This window comes from Zeus faber (assembly GCF_960531495.2).
Source record: "Zeus faber genome assembly, chromosome: 9".
NCBI classification, from domain to species: Eukaryota; Metazoa; Chordata; class Actinopteri; order Zeiformes; family Zeidae; genus Zeus; species Zeus faber.
Window position 1 is genome coordinate 27,150,061 of NC_137197.1, and position 21,744 is coordinate 27,171,804.

Genomic DNA, 21,744 nt, shown 5'->3' on the forward strand with positions numbered 1-21,744 from the left:
TGCTTTGCCGTTTCCCGGATTGAGTGCTTGACGGTTATTGACGGCTTTGACGCTGCGCTGTGTTTTCGTAACCGTTCCAGCAAGGGGCTGAATTGACATGAGCCCACTGATGTTTGTGATTAACTTTATTGACATGGGGGAGTTGGGTGTCTGCACTGACAGAACAGACATTTCAAAGTGCTGAGACAAAATAGTATTGATAGTGCTTTGCTGCCCAGCGGAGTGCCTGTAGAGAAGGCAATTAAAGAGACCTGACCCCCGTCCACCATAACTACTAACCATCACTGATACTTCCTTTCCTGTTCTCTTCTAAACACAAACAGGAAACGGTGTCAGTTTTGTCGTATGATCTGAGGAAGCTGAAAGTAGCGCGTCGTCGTTTGAGGAAAGGGAATTGTCAGCTGTCAGGCAAGAGTAAAAATACCTGGCGACAAAGTGAAAAAAGAGAGAGCGAGAGAGAGAGAGAAAGGGGGAGAGAGAGAGAGAGAGAGAGAGAGAGTGGACCAGCATAGAACCCTCTTTCAAGCTCGCGATGAGCCTAAATCGTATAAAATGTGGAGTTGATCGACAGGTGTAGCTCCGGCCTCCCTCCCCCACCCACACACACTCACTTAAACAGATAAAGAAATAGTCGGAGAGAAAAGGGAGAGAGAGCAAGGGAGGGAGTGGAGGGTGGATGTTTGTTGACTCAGTTGGCGCGACGGCGGGTTGTCATTAACTCGGCGAGAGGAGCCTTTAATGTAATTAAGGTTGAGGAGATGGGAGGAGGGAAGGGAGAGGGGTGGGGGATGGGGGTCGCTTGATGAGCAACCCCGAGGTCGAGCAAATCATGTCTGAGCCCCCCCTCCGCGTTGTTGAAGAAGTGTGTTTTTAATTAAAAGCCCCCCACCCCCACCGCTCGCCCCCACAGCGGTCTCCGGCGCGACACACACACACACACACACTCACAACCCACACATACACGCCGAACACTCCAGGTTTGACACACTCCAGTCTGAACACACAGGCTTGATTAGTATTAATCCTTATCTTCGGTGCGGACGGTTTCTCAATTGTGTTTTTTTCTCGGCTGGCTAATTTCATGAAGAGCATAATTACAGCATTTTCAATTTCAGCCCTCTGCAGAGTTAAGGCTGACAGTCTATCTCTGCTCTGCAGCCGCGAGGGCTGGTGTGTGTATGTGTGCGTGTGTGAGCATCTGTGGCCTGCAAAAGCTTGTGTGTGTGTGTGTGTGTGTGTGTGTGTGTGTGTGTGCCCAGTGGAAAAAAAATCAAATGTGAGAGAGAATTTGCGGGTGAATAACACAAGAGATAATTCCATTGCCAAATCTAAATTGGCGGAGTCGGGCTGAAATCCCGACGACTGCGGTTAAACCCGCGGTGCGCACAACACAACCAGAAATGTTGCTGCTAATCGCGAGCGGAAACAAAATGTAAGCACGAGCGGGAGTTCCCCTGGCCGAAAAAAAATAAACCTACATGTCTGGCTCTGGATTCTGTGTGTGTGTGCGTGTGTGTGTGTGTGGGGGGGGGGGGGGGGGGCTTCAAAAAACAAAACATAAACAAGTCAAAGTGTGATACGCAATAATCAGATTTACTCGTGGCCTCTCCAACGTGTGCTCCAGCAGTAGGAGGATGAAAGGCTTGTCAGCTCCGATTAGAGCCGCCCAACTGGCATGGCCGAGGTTTAGAGTGGTAAACACGAGCGTCCAAACGCGCGTTGCTTTTGTGTGTGTACGTGTGTGTGTGTGTGTGTGTGTGTGTGTGTGTGTGTGGGAGTGTGTGTTTGGCGGGCACTCTCCAGAGCTGGGAGCTCTTGTCAGGCTGTGCCCCCACCTCCCACCCCCCACCCTTGTCTCCGCCCCCTTTGTCTTTCATCTCCCCATCTCCCATCTTCCTCATCACATCCCGCTCGCTGCTCTCCGCCGGGTCCCGGCCGACATCCCCACCTTCCCTCCGCCCCGCCCCCACCCCCGCCCTCCGCCCACTCAAACACCATCAAAAGCCCCCCCATTTAGACGGTAGATTGTGCGCTGAGGTGGTTTTTCCGCCTGGTGCGTGTGCGTCATTATTTCTATGAATCCCAATCCAATCCAACCCCCCCCGCGCTCTGGCAGCTTTTGATAATGACTCCGCCACAGTGCCAGGAAAGCAGCTCTGCAGCCGCCGATAGTAGAGCGCTGTGTCCTCCCAAATACAGCCTGGTGGCGGGCTCGCACGCCAGATCTCCATGAACTTGTTGTCACGGGGGTGGGTGTGCCATGTGGGGCTGGTTTACGTCGGTCGGAACTGTTGTACGGAAGGGCCGTTTCCTCCAAGACTCGAGAGATACCAGTGGATCTCTCCTCCCGACAGCCAATCTCTCACGGAAGGGTTTCTAACTGTGACGCGGACTCGTATTTAGCTTGAGCGCAGCAATTACCATTTCGGGAGACCCTCCGCCTCTGCCAAGTGCCAGCCAGCCGCACTAACATCTGTTCCATCCCTCTGGTGAGTCCCCCGCAACAGTCTCACCCCTCCACCCCCCACCCCCCGACAAATCGCCTCCCTTTTCGTCTGCTGGGAGAGCAGTTATCAGGCCCGGGAGAGGAGACAGGAGGGCGGCAGCCTTAGACAGCTTTCTCCACACCGTAGCGTCTGCTTCGCACCTGAGGTTTATTGGTGGGGGGGTCCGCCCTCCAGTCTGCTCGGCTCACTTTGACCTTGGAACCCCCCCCCCCCCCCCACACACACACACACACACACACTCACACACACACACACACACACACACACACACACACACACACACACACACACACACACACACACACACACACACAACCACCACCACCACCTCTCAAGCTACAATTGAATGGGAGAGAAGTCCCGGCTAGCCTGCTTCAGCCCATGGAACTCTTCTTCTTCTTCTTCTTCTTCTTCTTCTTATTAAAGCAACACTATATAGCATTTTTTTACCTTTATATAAAAGCTTCAAAATCATTCTGATGGTACACTGACTTGTATTATGGAGAATGCCCCTGCCGCCCGCCAATGCCTGCTCTTGCACTATATACCTTTGGTGTTCAGGTACGAAACCATGGGAAAAGGGCGTTCCACTTTACAGCACTACGTCACATCCTTGATGTTTGTCTTCGGTAAATAAATTATTTTCAGACACGGACCGAGTTCTACAATAATGGTGTAAAAGTACAATTGCACTCAGAAACTGTAGAGGTGTCAAATCCCAAATACCAACATTTACGTAGTTCTGCTTTAATGCCTGTGTCTTCTGCTCGGGTTTTTATTTTCTCCACCGGGGATGGATTTCCCATTTTGTATCTACCTGCAAACCCTGTCGTGATGGCGATGGGAGATAAGGATGCAGCCCCTCACCACCTATCAATGCAGTGGCGGCGTACGGTCTGGGTACTGCTTGAATCCGATTTATGGCTGTTCCGTGTCCCCACCCCACCCTCACTTCACTCTCTCTCTCTCTCTCTCTCTCTCTCTCTCTCTCTCTCTTTCTCCCTCCTCTCTGTACAGTGGGAGTCCATTTAACTGGGATAAGTCATTGTTAAGGCAATACAATGGAAGTCTTTACAGTGTGCAGACTTATATGGCTCGCTCTCTCTCTCTCTTTCTCTCTCTCTCTCTCTCTTTCTCTGTCTTTATAATTTTCTGTGTAGCACGGGCAAATTGGCATTTCAAGGCTTCCGCCCAACAGGGGGCCAGGGAGTTGGAAGATAGGGGAGGGGAGGTAGGGAGACTGTGTGTGTGTGTGTGTGTGTGTGTGTGTGTGTGTGTGTGTGTGTGTGTGTGTGTGTCTGTGTGTGTGTGTGTGTGTGTGTGTGTGTGTGTGTGTGTGTGTGTGTGTGTGTGTGTGTGTGTGTGTGTGTGTGTTTTATTGCGGTGGGGGAAGGGGGTGGGCAGTGGGGCGATAAAGTTGCTCTTATCGGAACTCACCAGGAGCAATGTGCCCCACAAAGCTCCCTGGGAATCCAATTTAGCTCCTCGCTGTTAGTTTAAGTGATATCAGCACAATTAGCCGTCGCAGGTCAGGAGTGTCAGCAGGCCACGCAAAGTGATTTTTTTTTCTTCTGTTTTTCTTTTTCCTTTTTCAAACCAACCTTGCCGGTGAATGCACAGGAGAGCGAGAGGAAAACACTGCCCATCCCAACCCCACCCCCCGCCCCCCTCCACCCAACTCCGGAATGTACGGCACTTTATCAGACCAGCTGATAAATGTCAGCTGCTCCAGTATTGTCTGTGTTTTTTTTTTTTTTTTTTTTTCAAATTTCTCTCTAGCTCCGCACAAGTTTTATAATTGATTTGCTCTCTCTCTCGCTCTCTCCCTCCCTCTCTCTCCCTCTCTCTATACTAGGGTGACTTTGAGCCGTTGCTCTTCCGTTCCGCCGCTGTGTGACGCAATCATTTGTCACTCGTGGTTTCGTATTGTTCTTATTTGTGTATTTCTTTCCCAGGGTGGCTATTGTCTTGGGAGAAAAGGAGACTGGTGTGGCAGCGTCCTTCGGTCTTTCACCAGAGCAATGAGTCAATGAATAAGTGAACATGTGCGCAATGGCTGGGCTTGGCATGCGGCGGTTGGGGGGGTTGGGCACAACCTTGACCTTTCCGTACTCTACCAATGAGACCCTGCCTCGCCCCTGTTGCTAAATCCAAACCGTAACGCATGGATTAAGAATTAGCTGTTAATTCATGAAGCCGGCATTAGCGCCCCTTGGTCTCCATCGGTGGTGGTGGTGGTGGTGGGGTTGTTTCCACACAGTATTTTCTTCCATCTGTATTCCCGCCAACGTCTGACACTTCCGCCCTTCTGCTTTGTCTCCAGGGGAGATCTGCGCCTTCCAGATCCATGGGTTGGATGCCCCGTTCGAGGCTGTGGTGCTGAACGGCACGTCCGGCGAAGGCCAGTTGAGGGCCCGGGGCCTGGTGGACTGTGAGCTGCAGAAGGAGTACACCTTTATTATCCAGGCTCACGACTGTGGTGCGAGCCCCGGGGACGTTGACGGCAAGAAGTCCCACAAGTGAGTCACAAGATGGTCCTGACACTGATCTTAATGACTATACCAGATTGAACAAGACTGAATAAATTACGACTACAAAGACAAGGGTGGTTATACTGTATATGGACACGTCCCTCCCCTTGTTTCATCTCTCATCTGCTCAATAATTTAAAAGAAGCCAATTCTAAATTGCATCCATAGCACCTGTTAATCGAAAGCTAACAGCAGGGCTGATAATATCTGAGCGGCTTGATAAGAAGATTTCTCTCTGCTCTCCGCAATGCTGTGCAATCTTTAAAGACCGAGACAGACAGTGTTGTCACGTGACTTTTAAACACAACTGCCCATTGTGCATATATATAGATAAATAGATAGATAGATAGATAGATAGATAGATAGATAGATAGACAGATAGATAGATAGATAGATAGATAGATAGATAGATAGATAGATGGATAGATAGATGAAAAGGTAGACAGATGGATAGATGGAAAGGTAGACAGACAGACAGATGGATAGATGGATGGATGGATGGATAGATGGCTATGGATAGATAGATAGATAGATAGATAGATAGATAGATAGATAGATAGATAGATAGATAGATAGATAGATAGATAGATAGATGGAAAGATAGATGAAAAGATGGAAAGATAGATAGACAGACAGACAAACCGATAGATGGATGGATGGATAGATGATAGATGGATAGATAGATACGTTTCAAAACATCAACAAATAGGCAATAATTATGAAAAAAGTATAAAAATAGAAAAAATAAATGACAATAACCGATGCAATAAATCTTAGAATGAGCTGAAAAGTTGTCAATTGTTGCTTAGGTTAGTCCGACACGCCACATATGTATTTTTCCCCGTCAAACACACTGAAGATTGAAATGCGTGAATAATAATTGAGTCCTCCAACGACGCCCTCTTCCCATGTTTCGAGCCTGGTATTGTACCACTACGCTTGGAACGTCAGCGGCAGGAGGCAAAGCAAAGCGGGCCCCACTGCCACTCCCCATCACCGGCGGGGCCCTCTAAGGAGGTCAACTGATCAAGACAATTTGTCACCCTCATAGCTGCTGGCGCCCGGAGCCACCGTTGCTGAAATTGCTCCACTGCGCGGCCTCCTTGTTTTTTAAACGACTGGGTCCTTCCTCCTCCTCCTCCTTTCTGGATACATCTTTCTACCCCCCTCGTCCCCCCATCCCCCCGCCGACTCCACAACACACTCCACTCCACTCTCTCGCCGACTAACCTCCTCGGCTCGCTACGGGAGGTGGGCGTCCAACGCTATTACCTTCACTCCACCCTCACACACAGACACAGACGGAGAGAAAACATCCACACACAAGCGCGCACACACGCACACACACACACACACACACACACACACACACACATTCACAAAGGTTTGATTCAAAAAAGTTTGATTTGATGGAGCCCATCTTATATTTATGTTGTTTGCTGTAGTAGTAGTAGGAGTGCCTTTGTGTGACTGTGTGTGCTTGTGTACGTGTGTGCATGTGTGCGTGTGTGTGTGTGTGTGTGTGTGTGTGTCTGTGTGTGTGTGTCTGTGTCTGTGTCTCTGTCTCTGTCTGTGTCTCTGTCTGTGTTCGTGTTTTGCATGTACGCCTGAGGGGGAAACTGAAATGTGAAGTTTGATGGTGGATTTACATTACATATTCCCATTCCGTGCCTGGCTATGGCGGCTGTGATTAAACCTATATCTCCATGCGCGTGCGCGCACACACACACACACACACACACACGCGCACACACACACACACACACACACACACACACACACACACACACACACACACACACACACAAATCGCCCATAAAATTGCAATGTCCTTTAGGTAGTGACTCTCTGGAGGATGCTTCCAGCCTCCCTGTCTCTCTCGCTCTCTCTCTCTCTCTCTCTCCCTCTCTCGCTCTATCTCTCTTCCTGCGCCCGCCATGGTTTCTTTTCAGAAGCCGAGAGATTCTCCCTGCCCAAGGCTGTTCCCAAATTACACATGACATGTCAACGGAGGAAAGGCAAAGAAAAAAAATAAAGAAATAAAGACTGAATGGCTATAAAGGACAGGGGAGAGGATTAGGAGTGACACGGTGAGGGGTTCACATTTATGGCAAGCTCCACTCTACATCCACGCCACCCCTTAATTTCGTTCCTAATCCCTGGCTCCCATGTTGGTAGGGTTTGGACAGTTTCTTTTTTCCCCTTACAAGGCTGGCTCCTGTGCTGCTGTTTCTCTCCCCCCCCCCCTCTCCCTCTTGCCCACCCTCTCCCTCTCAGTCTCGCCGCCTATGTCTCTGACAGTGTTATGAATATTTTGTCAAAGTCGCCCTCCTCAGAACTGGATGCTCGGGATTCCCTAAAAAACACGAAGCGTCTGTCATCGAGTCCGAAGCACAAAAAAAGGGGTTTTTCATGTCTTCTTCCCGTCTAAACAAACAAACAAAAAAGAAGACATGTCTGTTTTTGGAGTAGACTACACTACACTGTGTCGCTATCTGAAAACAAAGAAACAGCACGTCTGCACTCGCATGTATCGCCATGGAAACAGAGGACCCCTGTGAAAGTCACATGTTTTCTAATGCCCCATCCCTTTTGATGTGTCAAAGCGCCAAAAGAACAACGGACACATTTCCACCACATCCTAACCCCCGTGCGGCGAATCTGAATACAGTATTAGGCAAAGCACAAATAATGGGTTTTTACAAATATTTATTTAGTTCAAATCGAATTTTTTTTTCGGGAAGAAAAAAAACATGTCGAATAGCTGTGTTCCTCGTAACCGTGAGCGCAGTGGGTATTTGTGCTCCCCCTGCTTGTGCTGACGTGACAGGAAGACGATAGGAGAGTGGAGGCTGTTTCCACGACAAGATCCCTCCCTCTCCATTACGCAATCCACTGTCGTGATCCAAGGTGGAACGGGGACAGTCCCTCGGTCGGGTTTAAAATGGTTTTTTTCATACAAATAGAAACAAAAACAAATAGATCTAAAATAAAAACACGAGAAAAACCGGCAAAACCGGCGCGCCACGGGAAGGGCGCAGCGCTGTCTGGAGTACAAAAATAAATCTCCGCTCCAATTCTCTGAGTTAGGTTTACGTTTTTCATTTTACATACAAGTGAGAAACTTAGGAAACAAAATTAATTGGATTTGCATATAGCGCGAGGAAGTGAGATCCGATCACAAGTGGTTACTCGAGACGCATTCTAATGCCAGGTGTGAACAGAGCCCGAGTCTCTGCTGATAACCACGCCCCAGATGAGAACCGCAGAGACTCTACGCAGGTCCCGCAGTTAGAATCTCAAGATTCAAGAGGTTTATTTGTCAAATACATATACATACTTTCATACATACAGTATATGCAGTGAAATGTCAATGCAATGCACCTAGTGATTACGCACAATATGTTCTAGACTGAACACAGTAGCTACCTAAAAATGTCTACTTGACTAACTAACTGATTCCTAAAACGCAATGCAGTAAGTAAGTCGAATAATATAGAAAAAAATAAAATAAGAACTCAAAGGTAATGTAGAGTAGGGGTACAAAATAGAAATAAAGGTAATAGACTTATGTATATGGGACAGGCTATTATGTATATACGGATATGTGCATTAAAGTGGCATGTGAATAAAGTGAGGTAGTGTGTGTTGAGATAATGCAGTACAATATACAACAGTACGGCGCAGCAATACACTAACACCGAACAGAACTGCAATACAGCACAGTATGCAGTAACCCATAACAGTGATACAGTATGAAGTACAGTATGCTACATACAGTACAATAAGGTAGTGGAGCCTATGTGTGTTACTCAGTGAGGATCCCTGGTGAGGTCAGCATCGAAAGACCGCTAGAAGAAACTCTGTCTCAGTCTCTCTCTTCTCGCTGTGTGACTGTGGAGGCGCTTGTCTGACCACAGCAGCTGGAACAGTCCGTTGTTGGGGTGGTGAGGAGCCTTCATGATCCTGCGAGCTCTGCTACTACACCTCCTGGTCTATAAGTCCTGCAGGGAGGAGAAGGTAGTTCCAGTGGTACGTTCAGCTGAACGCACCACCCTCTGCAGGGCCCGCCTGTCCTGAGCAGTGCAGTTCCCAAACCAGGCAGTGATGTTGCCTGTCAGGATGCTCTCCACTGCTCCAGAGTAGAAGGACTTGAGGATCCTCACCGAGACCCGGAATTTCCTCAGCTGCCTGAGGTGGTAAAGACGCTGCCTCGCCTTTCTCACCAGAGTGTCTGTTTGTAAAGTCCATGTTAAATCTGAAGCTGCTCACCCTGTCCACAGAAGTCGCATTAATCGCCACGGATAGCCAGGACCCCCACTCTCCGGTCTGAGCGAGATGAGAACCGTGTTATGGAATATCAACGCTGTTCTCACTTACGTCCTCAGTCACTAGGTGAGCCCCCTCCCTTTCGGGCAGGGCTCCCTTGGGCAAGACAGGCACATCGCCTGTCTGCGGCTGTGAGAGCAGAGGAAATTTACAGGGCATTTTTGAAAAACATCCCCGCCTGGAGGCGTCCTCCCTCTCTCTATGCTAACCCGAGTGGCGTCTCAGGTGCTCACTACCACTATGGCTGTCTAGAGCCCCTTACCTACATGGAATCCGTAACATTGCTGGATAAAAAATATCCGGCGAAGGCAGTATTATAAATATTTAAAAATCGATTTGTTTTCGGGGAGAAAGAAAAAACATTTAAAAAAATGGAGCGTCCTGATCCGAACCGTTGTGCGCGTCTGCAAAGACAAGAAAGTGAAACACGTCCATGTCCCTACGGAGACAGGCTTTTTTTTGATTCTTAAAATGTATTATTTTACTTCTTAAAATTGCCACTCAGACCCTAGACGTGTGTTTTACAGTTAGGGGTGTGGTGCGGGAACATGCCCGCCGGCTGCGCCAGAGGGAGCGAGTGTAGAACGATCCTTCCCTGGAGGCAGAGAATATAGGACAGGTTGAAAATTATCACACTGATTTAATCATTTTGGGTTTGGGTTTTTGCGTCCTGGGAGGGGGCCTCTGTCAGTGGAGGGAACCGAGTCCATCCCAGAGGGGCATGGAGACGGGGAGCGAAGCTCTGGTCGAAAAACAAAACTGATTCTGCTGCTGCATTACGTAATGTATCCGTAACAGTCATCTATGTGGGAACAGACTCCATACAGAAATGTTACGGATTCCATGTGGGAAAGGGACTTTATGAAATAAATATTCATAAAAACTCACTATTTGTGCTTTATTTGCATTTAGCTTTTTTCACGGAAATGTTACTGCTTCCATTCCCACAAACTTCCATTTACAGCCATACCGGCATTTTCCCCGGAGTGTTACTAGGTCGAGAGTGGAGAAATTCACGGGAAGACTTTTACGGAACATCGAGACCGGCTCCTGTTCCCAAACGAAGCCAATACGGAACATTGCCAGTAGATTTACTGCTTTCAGTGCAGTTGAGAAAGGAGATTAGGTGATACATGTTTATTGCTGGGTTTATGAAAACCATTTACCAATTACATTTAGGTGTTCATAATTATTATAATAATTCATTGAGGAACACTTACTCTATATTAACACTTAAATATCTTAAAATAAGAAGTGTAATAAAAACTAAACCAGGATTGGTATGCTTATTTCCACTGGAATACAAATACAAATAATTTTGCTGCCTCAACAAATACAAGTACAAATACTGTGCACATGCCTAGTATTTAAAGTGAAGAGCGCTGAATCTGAAACCCGATTTGACCTTTACCCTGATTCCCTGCCGGGATCATTAAAATTGAACGTTTCGAATCCAAATCATTAAATAAAAAATGTCTACTCCCATACCAAATGAACACCTTCCGCTTTGCACCACTAGCTCCAAATATTAAGAGGCGCAAAGATGGAAACGTCAAAAATGTGTCTGCTGTCTGGCTGAAACTCGTATGTTGTATGTTTTGGGGTTTTTTGTGCTTATTTGGCTAAGTTTTTTTTTTTCTCTATGTATTTGGAATGTTTTTTTTCACATTTGGATAATTTATTGAAAAAATGTTCAGACTAAGCTTTTTATTCCAAATGTCTGTACAGCAATGTACCACCAATGTGATCACCTAGTCAATTTCCTTGTATGTAAAAATGTACTTGGCCCAATAAACGGATCATCTGAGCCAACAAATGCAGTCGCGAAAACGACTTGTTTTAAAGCCACAATGTATGCGAAGCTTGCGCAGCTAGTCCTGTCAGACAACTTGATGGCGCCACCCACTTCCACGCCCCTTATGGACCGGCCTATTTAAGCAGCCAGTCCCTCCTGCTCCACCTGCTTTGTTGCCTTGCTGCACTCCCTCCACCTTCCCTGCATCCACTCTGCTCTACTCTTCTATCCAATTCATCAGTCCTATATTTCTATCTCACTAAGTTTGCTTATGTTTTCTGTACACCTCTGTACAGCAAACATACACTGGGAGTGATGCGCATTAGAGCTCAGACTCAAAGGATGCACAATAAGTAAAGATAATTTTGGAGAAAAAATATGGAATTCGGTGTTTAGGAAAGGAAGATGGGTGAAAAATGCATGATTTCCACTTTCTGGTTGCAGCAGGATTTTGTGTAGTGTTAAGATAGTGGAAATGTAGAATTGGAATAACTGAATAGAAATTTCCAATGTTCTTTTCTGGTTTGCGTATGTGCTACGGTTATGTTGGTTATATTGGTGCATCCTCATCAAATGTACCCTTTTAAATATTCATTCACTGTTATGTATTAAGTCCAGGTGTACATGGAACAAGTAATATCTCACGCTCCGCACTTGTATGTGCAGAGGGCACGTCGGAGGGAAGCCTTCGGGCTATTATGCTTCTTTTCAACAAGTTCATATTCATTAGTTCTCTGAGGTCCCCAAAACATGATTTTTGTTCTGTAAATATCACTCAGATTGTGCATTCTAGCCCTTCTGACATGCCTTTAACCCATCCTCTGTTTTTGTGAGTGGCGCTTCCCTTCTGAGTCCCCCAGTTCTGTGAGCCAATGGGGACTGAGCTTTGCTCCGGGTGACATTGTATTTAGTCGGTAACCTTTCACTGATTTCATTTGAGGCGAGAAATAATCAATCCAGTTGTTATATATTTACTCATATTAGATCTACAAGGCCTAATTTATAAGTTTGCTTTGACTTTTTCCCTGATCTGCGTGCAGCAATCTGCACAGTGGACCAACGCTACCGACAATACACAATTATTTTTTAAATACTTACATATCCCTCATTTGCAGTTTTGTCACGGGCAGTTTGTATCAATTCTCCTTTCTTTTAAAAGATTTGTGCTGGTCTGTAAGCCAACAACAGCACTTCCCCTGCTTAGCTCTTATCTCAGCTCTTAGCCACCCAGTGGCGCTCAAGCCGTGGATGCAGTTGGGGGCGGTTCTAATTCTATTGAGTCTCAATGTGACGTAGGACTGTAACACAAATCTGAACAGCTTGTTTCATGACATGTTTTATGAAATAGACAGCTCATGAAAAAACGGACTGGGTTGTCTTATTTCACAGTTTGTGTCAGTAGGCCCATCAGAGGCAAAATGTATGTGCACAAGCACTGAAAAAGTTTTTCATAATAGGTTCCCTTTAAAAACAAACTTTTCAGCTTCCGACTCCTTCCAGATGCAACATGAATACCTGCCAGGGCAGCTTGGTTTGTTGCTATTGAGTATAATGAGGATTTGGGGACGTCTCACTTTCAACAACACAGGCGTCACTTTCTTAACACATGATTCATGTAGCCTCGGTGCTGGTGTGTGTGAGTGTGAGTGTGTGTGAGAGAGAGAGAGAGAGAGAGAGAGAGAGCGAGAGAGAGAGAGAGAGAGACTTGTTTATGTGTGTAATGTATGTAATCTAATGTTAGCTGTGTTTTAGACAGACACAGGCGACTTGGTGCATGAAAAAAAATATTCAGTGAGACTCAAACACACACGCATGCATGTACGCACACACACACACACACACACACACACACACACACACACACACACACACACACACACACAACACACACACACACACACACACACACACACACACACACACACACACACACACACACACACACACACACACACACACACACACACACACACAGGCTTATGCAGTGATTATTAATGTCACCATTAGTGATTCTAAGAAGACTATATGTCTTCAGCCCAGTGCAGTTTGGGATGGCTAATTATTTCATGTAACCAAACACCCCCCCCCCCCCCCCCCCCCCCCCACACACACACACACACCCACACACACACACACACACACACACCCACACACACACACACACCCACACACACACACAATCACAAATGCTGACACAAACTCTCGGTAATATGCCAACATTTACATATAAATAAGATACACAGCAACACACACAGTTACATGTGCACAAACATCAACAACCAAGACACACACACAGACCTACGCCTGTACGCGCACACACACATTCGAGATTAACAAAAAACATGTTACTTATGAGTGGAGCAAGTGGGCCGTGAGCTGCGGCTTGTTAGCATAAGCTGTCACGATAAATTCCTCCGAAGAGGAAGCGCCGGGGAGAGAGTGCAGTGATTTTAAGCTCCGCTGTGTGTGTGTGTGTATGTGTGTGTGTGTGTGTGTGTGTGTGTGTGTGTGTGTGTGTGTGTGTGTGTGTGTGTGTGTGTGTGTGTGTGTGTCCACCGCGGGCTCTACACCAGTCAGCGTGCGTCTTAGCTCCACGCTTGTCACACCGACATTAAAGTGAGTGAAACCCCATTCTGTCAAAGGCTGTTAGTTGACGTGATTATTTTTCTTGGAAAAGAAAAAAACAACAACAACGACATTGCCCACAGAGTGTAGGAATAACTTGTTTATCATGGGCTGACATAACGTAACGGGAGAGTGCGGTGTCTGCGCTCCATTATAAATATGCACCAGCAGCCACTGCACCATCTGTGCTTGTCTGGTTAAATTACTAGACGCGTTGAGACCCCATTCCCATCCCCGTTCCCATTCCCGTTCTTGAGTGTGTGTGGGTCTCCCACCGCATGTCAGCGAAATCCGGTCCATTTTTATTTTTATTTATCTTTAAATGAAAGACAAATCGAAGGATGGCGTCTTTGCGGTGCCTCCTCCCTGTGATGGAGTGCACCGGCGATGGCGGCCGCACTGATCCTACATCTCCCTTTCCTTTTTTTCCCCCAAGTGGGCCTGTAATCTGGGCTGTAACAGCGCACGCCTCCACCCTTCAACCCCTCGATAATGTTGGATCTATATGATCCCTGTCAGTGAACCCCGCTAGGCACACACACACACGCACACACACACACACACACACACACACACACACAGACCGACATTCCCCCCCCTGAAATCTTGTTAGAAACCAGGGACGTTAAACTCATACAGAAATCCTAATTCATTTTTCTCCCCAGAAAACTTTGCGTCGTAAACTCAAACCCAAAACTGCAACGTGCTGCGTCTCTATATTGCAGATATCTTTTGATGAATTGCACCATGTGATGTTTCATCAAGCCGCCTTTTTCTGAGACGATTACTCAAACGGAACCAAACTACGACTGATATCAAATTAAACATCACAGGCATTGGGGGAGGGGGGGTTATTTACTGTGAAAGGCACCGTTCTATTTACCCTTAGTTTTCTCTTGTTGAACCTCAAAGCTGAGCTTCTTTTGGCTTTACTTCCTGTCCTGATTTTAGAATGTTCGTCATATTGGGCAGGCGATAGTGGCGCCGCCCCTTGCGGTCGCCTGCGCCAGCGCTCCGGTCAACTTGTGCACATTTTAGTATTTTTTTCTGGTTTTTTTCATAATGTCCGCCAAAAAAGCATCGGCAGTTATCTCTTGCGGCCGCAATGCACTCGTGGATATAAAAACTTCCCTAAAAGAACAACTTTAGGACTTTTTATCAGTGGAACTAGAATGGCCGACTGAAATTCTACACGCGAACACCCTCAACAACAACAACAACACCAACAACAAAAATGGAGCCGCTGTTCCACGAGCCAAATTCCAACGGGACACAAGGAACTGTTGCGTCCTCTGCCTGACGGAGAGATGGCTGAAGCTGCTGGTGCCGGATGAAGCCATTCGGCCCGCCGAGTCCCTCTCCATGTTCCACGGCGACAGATTTGGGGAGTCAGGGAAATCCAAAGGTGGAGGCGTCTGCCTCATGGTAAACAACCGCTGGTGTAACCACAAAAACACCAAGACTCTCTCCCGCTCCTGCTCGCCGAACCTGGAACAGCTGACAATCTTATGCCGTCCATTTTATCTCCCCCAGGAATTCAGCACGGTCATCATTACAGCCGTTTATATCCCACCGCAAGCGGACACCGACACAGCACAGTCAGATCTGTATGATGTGTTGTTGCGGAATTCAAAACAAACATCACGACGTGGCTGTGGTGTTGACTGGGGACTTTAACAGGGAAAACCTTAAAAAAGTTCTACCTAATTACCACCAACACATGTGCCACCAGGGGAGATAGAACTTTGGTCAATTGCTACACACCGTACAAGAACGGATACATGACCGTCTCGCTCCCTGCTTCCGGGAAATCAGATAACGCCACGATTTCGCTGGTTCCCGTTTACAGGCCTCTGATCGCGCGACAATTGGTGGTGACGAGGGAAGTGAAGCGGTGGACGGACCAATCAGAGGCTGCGTTTCAGGATGCTCTGACTGACATAGACTGGGACATGTTCCAATCAAGTTCAAGTGACGTCAGCGAGTTTACGGACGTAGCTTCGTGGCTACGTTAGCGGACAGCATCGTTCGGATATTTCCAAACCAGAAGCCATGGGTCGATAAATCCATCCGCTGCGCTCTGAATGCTCGCACGGCCGCTTACAACGACGGTCTTTTATCTGGTAATATGGACAATTACAATGCAGCACCATACAATCTACGTTGGGCGGTGAAGGACGCTAAACGGACATACAGAGAGACTGTGGCGCTACAGATGGAGCAACGGGACACCATACGCTTGTGAGAGGGGCTGCGGACTATAACAAACTACACTGAATCAGTGGTCCCATCCTGCTTCAAGAGGTCCACTGTCGTTCCTGTCCCGAAGATCGCCTCTCCTGCCTGCCTGAATGACTACCGTCGGGTGGCCCTTACCTCCGTGGTCATGAAGTGTTTTGAGAGGCTGATTAAGGTTTATATCTGCGCCTCCCTTCCCCGCACCTTGGATCCTTTGCAGTTTGCGTACCAGCAGAACAGATCCATGCATGACGCGGTCTCCCAGGTACTGCACACCACACTCATGCACCTGGATGGCCGGAAGAGGGCCTATGTGAGATTGCTGTTCATTGATTATAGTTCAGCTTTCAACACCATAGTCCCCACCAGACTGGCTGTCAAGCTGAAGGAGCTCGGACTGAATACTCCGCTGTCTGCCTGGATCCTTGACTTCCTCTCAGCCCGGCCCCAGGTGCTTAGGGTGGGGAAGCACATGTCCAGCTCCCTCCCCCTTAACACAGGTTCCCCCCCAGGGCAGCGTCCTCAGCCCCCTACTGTACTCCCTGTACACACATGACTGTGTGGTCAGGTCCAGCTCCAACACCATCATCAAGTTTGCTGACGACACTGTTGTCGTGGGCCTGATCACTGACTGCGATGAGAAGGCCTACCGCGAGGAGGTGACCGACCTGTCACTCTGGTGCCAAGACAACAGCCTCCACCTGAACGTCAGCAAAACTAAGGAGCTGATTGTGGACTTTAGGCGAGGATTACAACCGAGGACGGACGCGCCCTTGGCGAGTAATGGGACTTCTGTCGACAGGGTGAGCAACTTCAAGTACCTGGGAGTTCACATCACAGAGGATTTAACATGGACTTTACAAACAGACACTCTGGTGAGAAAGGCGAGACAGCGTCTTTACCACCTAAGGCAGCTGAGGAAATTCCGGGTCTCGGTGAGGATCCTCAAGTCCTTCTACTCTGGAGCAGTGGAGCGCATCCTGACAGGCAACATCTGGAACTGTACTGCTCAGGACACTTGGGCCCTGCAGAGGGTGGTGCGTTCAGCTGAACATACCACTGAAATTACACTCCCCTCCCTGCAGGACTTATACACCAGGAGGTGTAATAGCAGAGCCCGCAGGATCATGAAGGATCCTCACCGCCCCAACAACGAACTGTTCCAGCTGCTGCGGTCAGGCAAGCGCCTCCGCAGTCACACAGCGAGAACAGAGAGACCAAGAAGGGGTTTTTTCCCGCAAGCCATAAGGACTGTCGACGCTGACCTCACCAGGGGTCCTCACTGAGCCAAACACATAGGTTCCACTACCTTACTGTACTGTATGTAGCATTCTGTACCGCATACTGTGTTACTGTTCTGGGTTGTTCGGTGTTACCGTATTGCTGCGCCGTACTGTTGTATACTGTGCTGTATATTTCACAAACGCTACCTCACTTTATTTACATGCCACTTTAATACACATATCTGTATATAAATTATTAGCCTATACCATATACATAAGTCTATCCCATATAAATAAGCCTATTCCCTTTATATATTCTATTTTATTTTATTTTATTTTATTTCATTCTATATATTTTAATTTTATTCTATAGTATTTGACTCTAGTAGAAATTCTTAGGTAGCTACTTCAGTCTAGGACAGTCTATGTGTGTTATCACCGGGTGCGTTGCATTGACAATGCATATATGTATGAAAGTATGTATATGTATGTGACGAATAAACCTCTTGAATCTTGAATCTTGAATATTGCTAGCTATGTAATGCCGTATACATCGAATAGTGGGGTGAATGGGGGTGGTTGACGTGGTTATGGAGAGGGGTGGTTCTGGGTCGGCAGAACTCAGTGTTGAGCCCCCTTGAAACAGGGTTCCCACTTTGATAACCTCAGTGAAATCCTCACGCTGGCAGTTTGTGGTGTTTATTGCAGCTTGATGTCCAACTAAGCCATTCAAGCCGGTTTATGGAGATGACTATTTATGAGGTTCTCTCCTTAAGCAAATTTGTTTGGCTGAACTGGGTTTCTGGATTTAGCCTTCTAATTACCAGCACAAGCGATTTTACTTTGGCTCCTGTGTATTATTGTATGCAAGTCCTAAAGGCAAACATCTGTGAGACTTCTTGTGGGGGTTTCTTCCCACACTTAAGGGTTCAGGGAGGGAGACTGAGTCTTTCTGGCCGGGGTGCGCAAACATGGCTTGAGTTTTATTGTCCATTAGTGTATGGCATGCAGGCCACAATTATATACTGTATACTGTATATATATCTGAGGATCTATTATAAAGTGGTTGATAATAGTCCTCTCAGGCGCAGGAGGAATAGCGTTTCGCAATCTCCTCTGTCAGACAGACAAAACGTTAAGAAAACTCCCTGCCTTGATTTGGACCAATCAGCACCGTATGGGCGCTGATTGGGCCGATTCGAGGCAGCTTGGTGGCAGCGGGAAAAGGGAACTGTGCTGTCGTCCTCAGCCGGTGCTTGACCACGGCCCTTTGTCCACCACGTATCCCCACTGCCCGCCTTAGGCCGGGGAGCCGTCTGGCCGACAGCTGACTCCCGCCCCCCCAGAGCGGGAGAGAAAGTCAGCCACGACCATCCGGCCTGTTGACCACCCGGACGTTAAAGGCCTGGAGAGAAAGGTACCACTGGGTGATCCGGGCATTTGTGTCCTTCATACAGGGGAGCCACTGCAGCGGGGCGTGGTCCGAACAGAGGGTGAAAGCTCGTCCCAGGAGGTAGTAGCGGAGGGAACCGACTATCCATTTGATGGCAAGACACTCTTTCTCCACCGTGCTGTACCTCACCTCCCACTCTGAGAGCTTGCGGCTGAGGTACAGCACTGGACGCTCGGTCCCCTCAACCTCCTGGGACAGGACTGCGCCCAGCCCTCTGTTCGACGCGTCGGTCTGTAGACAGAAAGGGAGGGAGTAAGTTAGGGTTAAACAGCACTGGCTTCCCACAGAGAGCTGACTTTACCTTCGCAAATGGCTGCTGGAATTTCTCTGACCACTGGACCATATCTGGAGCACCTTCTGTCAAGGGACTGGTTAGCTCTGAAAAGTTGGGGACAAACCTCCTATAGTAGCCGGCCAGCCCCAAGAACTGCCTCACCTCCTTCTTGGTTTTAGAACTTGGCGTGGTTGCGACCGCCAAGCTTTTATCAAGCTGGGGTCAGACCAGGCCTTCGCCCATCTAGGTAGGCCGCTGCATATGCTACATGCGGACGCAAAACGCGGTCCATGAGTCTCTGAAAGGTGGCTGGGGCACTGAACAGCCCGAACGGAAGTGTGCAAAAGTGGTATAACCCAAACAGAGTGGAGAACGCTGATTTTTCCTTGGACTCCTGAGACAAGGTAATCTGCCAGTAGCCCTTGGTTAAATCCAGTGTCGTGAAAAAACGAGCTGTACCAAACCGTTCGAGAAGTTCATCGAGTAGCAGGGTAGGCATCGGGTAGGCATCGAACTTGGACTTGGACTTGGCGTTCACCCTTCGGTGCTCCACGCAGAACCGGACTGACCCATCAGGCTTACTCACCAGCACGATGGGACTAGACCAGTCACTCGTGGACTCCTCTATTACGCCCATGTTCGCTGAAGTGCAGCTATGTCCACCCTCTGGGACCTAGAGAGATGGTCACTTAACAGGGCCGCGGTATGATCGGCTGCTTTTTGAACCTCCAGCCCCAACTCATCCCGCTCAATGACTGCCGTAACCAGAGCAACTGAGGTGATAGATCGGTGTCGTCCCCCTGTCTGTCAGACTGTTCGACCTCATATTCGACATCGCTAACCCATCGTGTGACCACAAAAGGCCTTTGCCACTTCGTGAGCAATTTAGAGCTGGACGTAGGGAGCAACACTAACACCTTGTCTCCTGGTGCAAATTGTCTTGAGTCGAGCCCCCCGGTCGTATAAGAGCCACTGACGTTCCTTAGCCCGGAGCAAATTCTCCCGTATTAAAGGCCGAATGAGTGTATGTAACTTTGCTCTCAAGTCCATAACATACTGCATTTCATTGTTACTGATGCGAAGACCTTCCTCCCAGTTTTCTTTAATTAGGACTAGCACCCCCCGGGGTCTCCTGCCAAAGAGGAGTTCAAAGGGAGAAAATCCTGTGGAGGCCTTGGGAACCTCCAGCACCGCAAACAACAGGGGGTCCAACCAGTTGTCCCAATTATGGCTATCGTCGTGAACAAACTTTCGAATCATGTTTTTCAGCGTTTTATTGAACCGCTCCACCGTCAGTCTGGGGATTGTAAACGCTGGCCTGAATTGAGCAGATGCCCAGTAACTCATAAAGTTCCCGAAGTGTACCTCAACGGCGCTCTTGGCGTAGGGTTGACTAACTGGCACTCAGGACCTGGGCGCACCATTTACACACATGTGCACAAATGCCCAGCCAATAGAACCAGGCCATTATCCGCTGTCGCGGCCATTGGGTTATGGTGAGCCGACTGAAAGAGCATTTCCGGGCGGCCTTTCGGTACCAACAACTGGTTTATCTCCTCTCTTGTCTGAGTGTCACGGCTTACTCGATATAACTTGTTCCTAATCACCAAAAAAATACGAGTGAGTGAGCACGGCGTCTGGGTGCGTCTCGCGACTGCTCCAGTGGAAAATCGTCGATAGGGAAGGTTACAGGGACCGGGGGAGACCCTACTTGGGATCCCGTCATCACTGCACCCGTCGCGCTCGCCGGCGGCCCCTCTGCGTCACTGTGCTCCAAGCAACACTCACCGTCCATGAATGCACTCCCCCAGCCTCTCTCAACGCGTCAAACCCTGGCCAATCTGACACTGAGATGTTGAAGTCTCAGCTCAAGTCCAGGGCTCATGGACCGTTTTGGAACTTACTCACAGAGGAAAAGTACCCAAACATGAGGAAATGTGCTCCCTCCTTGACTGCATTATTCGGCTCTACTTATTTATGTGAGTCAGCCTTTTCCCACATGAAGATTATTGAGTCGAAATAGCGTTCCACCATGACGGATGATCATTTGGAAACCTGCTTGAGGCTGGCTATCAGCAGCTACTGTCCGGACTATGCAACCCTGCCCAGCTCCATTCAGTGCAAGTCATCAGAGTAAGGTAGTAACCAGAAATGTATTTAATGCTATTGTGCCGTAAGGGTTCATGCAGGGATTCAAGGTACGCCAACATATATTGTATATATGAAGTATACTCAGTATATGCATATAAATTAATATATTTAGCTTTTTTTAATGAAGGTAGATCATTTTGATCTGGTCATTTTAAAAGTAGCTCGCAAGCCGAAAAAGAGTGGGCACCCCTGATTTAGACCAATCAGCTCCGTACAGGCGCTGATTGGGCCGATTCTTGGCAGCTTGGTGGCCGCAGGAAAAGGGAACCGTGCTGTCCTCCGCAGCCGGTGCTTGACCACGCCCCTTTGCCCGCCTTCTCTTTCAGAGAAGTTACTAGAGTTCTAGAGAGAGAATAAGGTTTTCAATTACTGTACACTCTTGTTGCTCTTTTGAGGTTCAAAGACATTATTACCATTTTTTCAATGGATTTAAATCAATTGAATGACTCTAATTTGAGGATTTTCTCATCCAGTCATTTTGCGGAAGCTTAAAGTAGTCCTGCTCAATCTACTTATAGCAAATTACATGTAATTCATCTTGTTGTCTTTATGGTTTTTCCTTGTGACAAGAAAACAAAGACAATAAAATTCTGGCAGTGCTGTCGCCCCTTTGCCAGG

The 21,744-nt window shown here is 47.9% G+C and overlaps 1 protein-coding gene across 1 annotated transcript in view; it reads left to right on the plus strand.

Moving 5' to 3' along the window:
- The window catches only part of LOC307234884 (calsyntenin-2-like), a gene marked incomplete at both ends in the record, with an annotated part of 245,052 nt that overhangs the window by 146,832 nt on the left and 76,476 nt on the right, over positions 1 to 21,744 (plus strand). Inside the window, one exon of the mRNA XM_080006750.1 lies at positions 4,831 to 5,026. Within this exon, the coding sequence (XP_079862876.1) occupies positions 4,831 to 5,026 (196 nt within the window). The remainder of the gene's footprint in view (positions 1 to 4,830; positions 5,027 to 21,744) is intronic.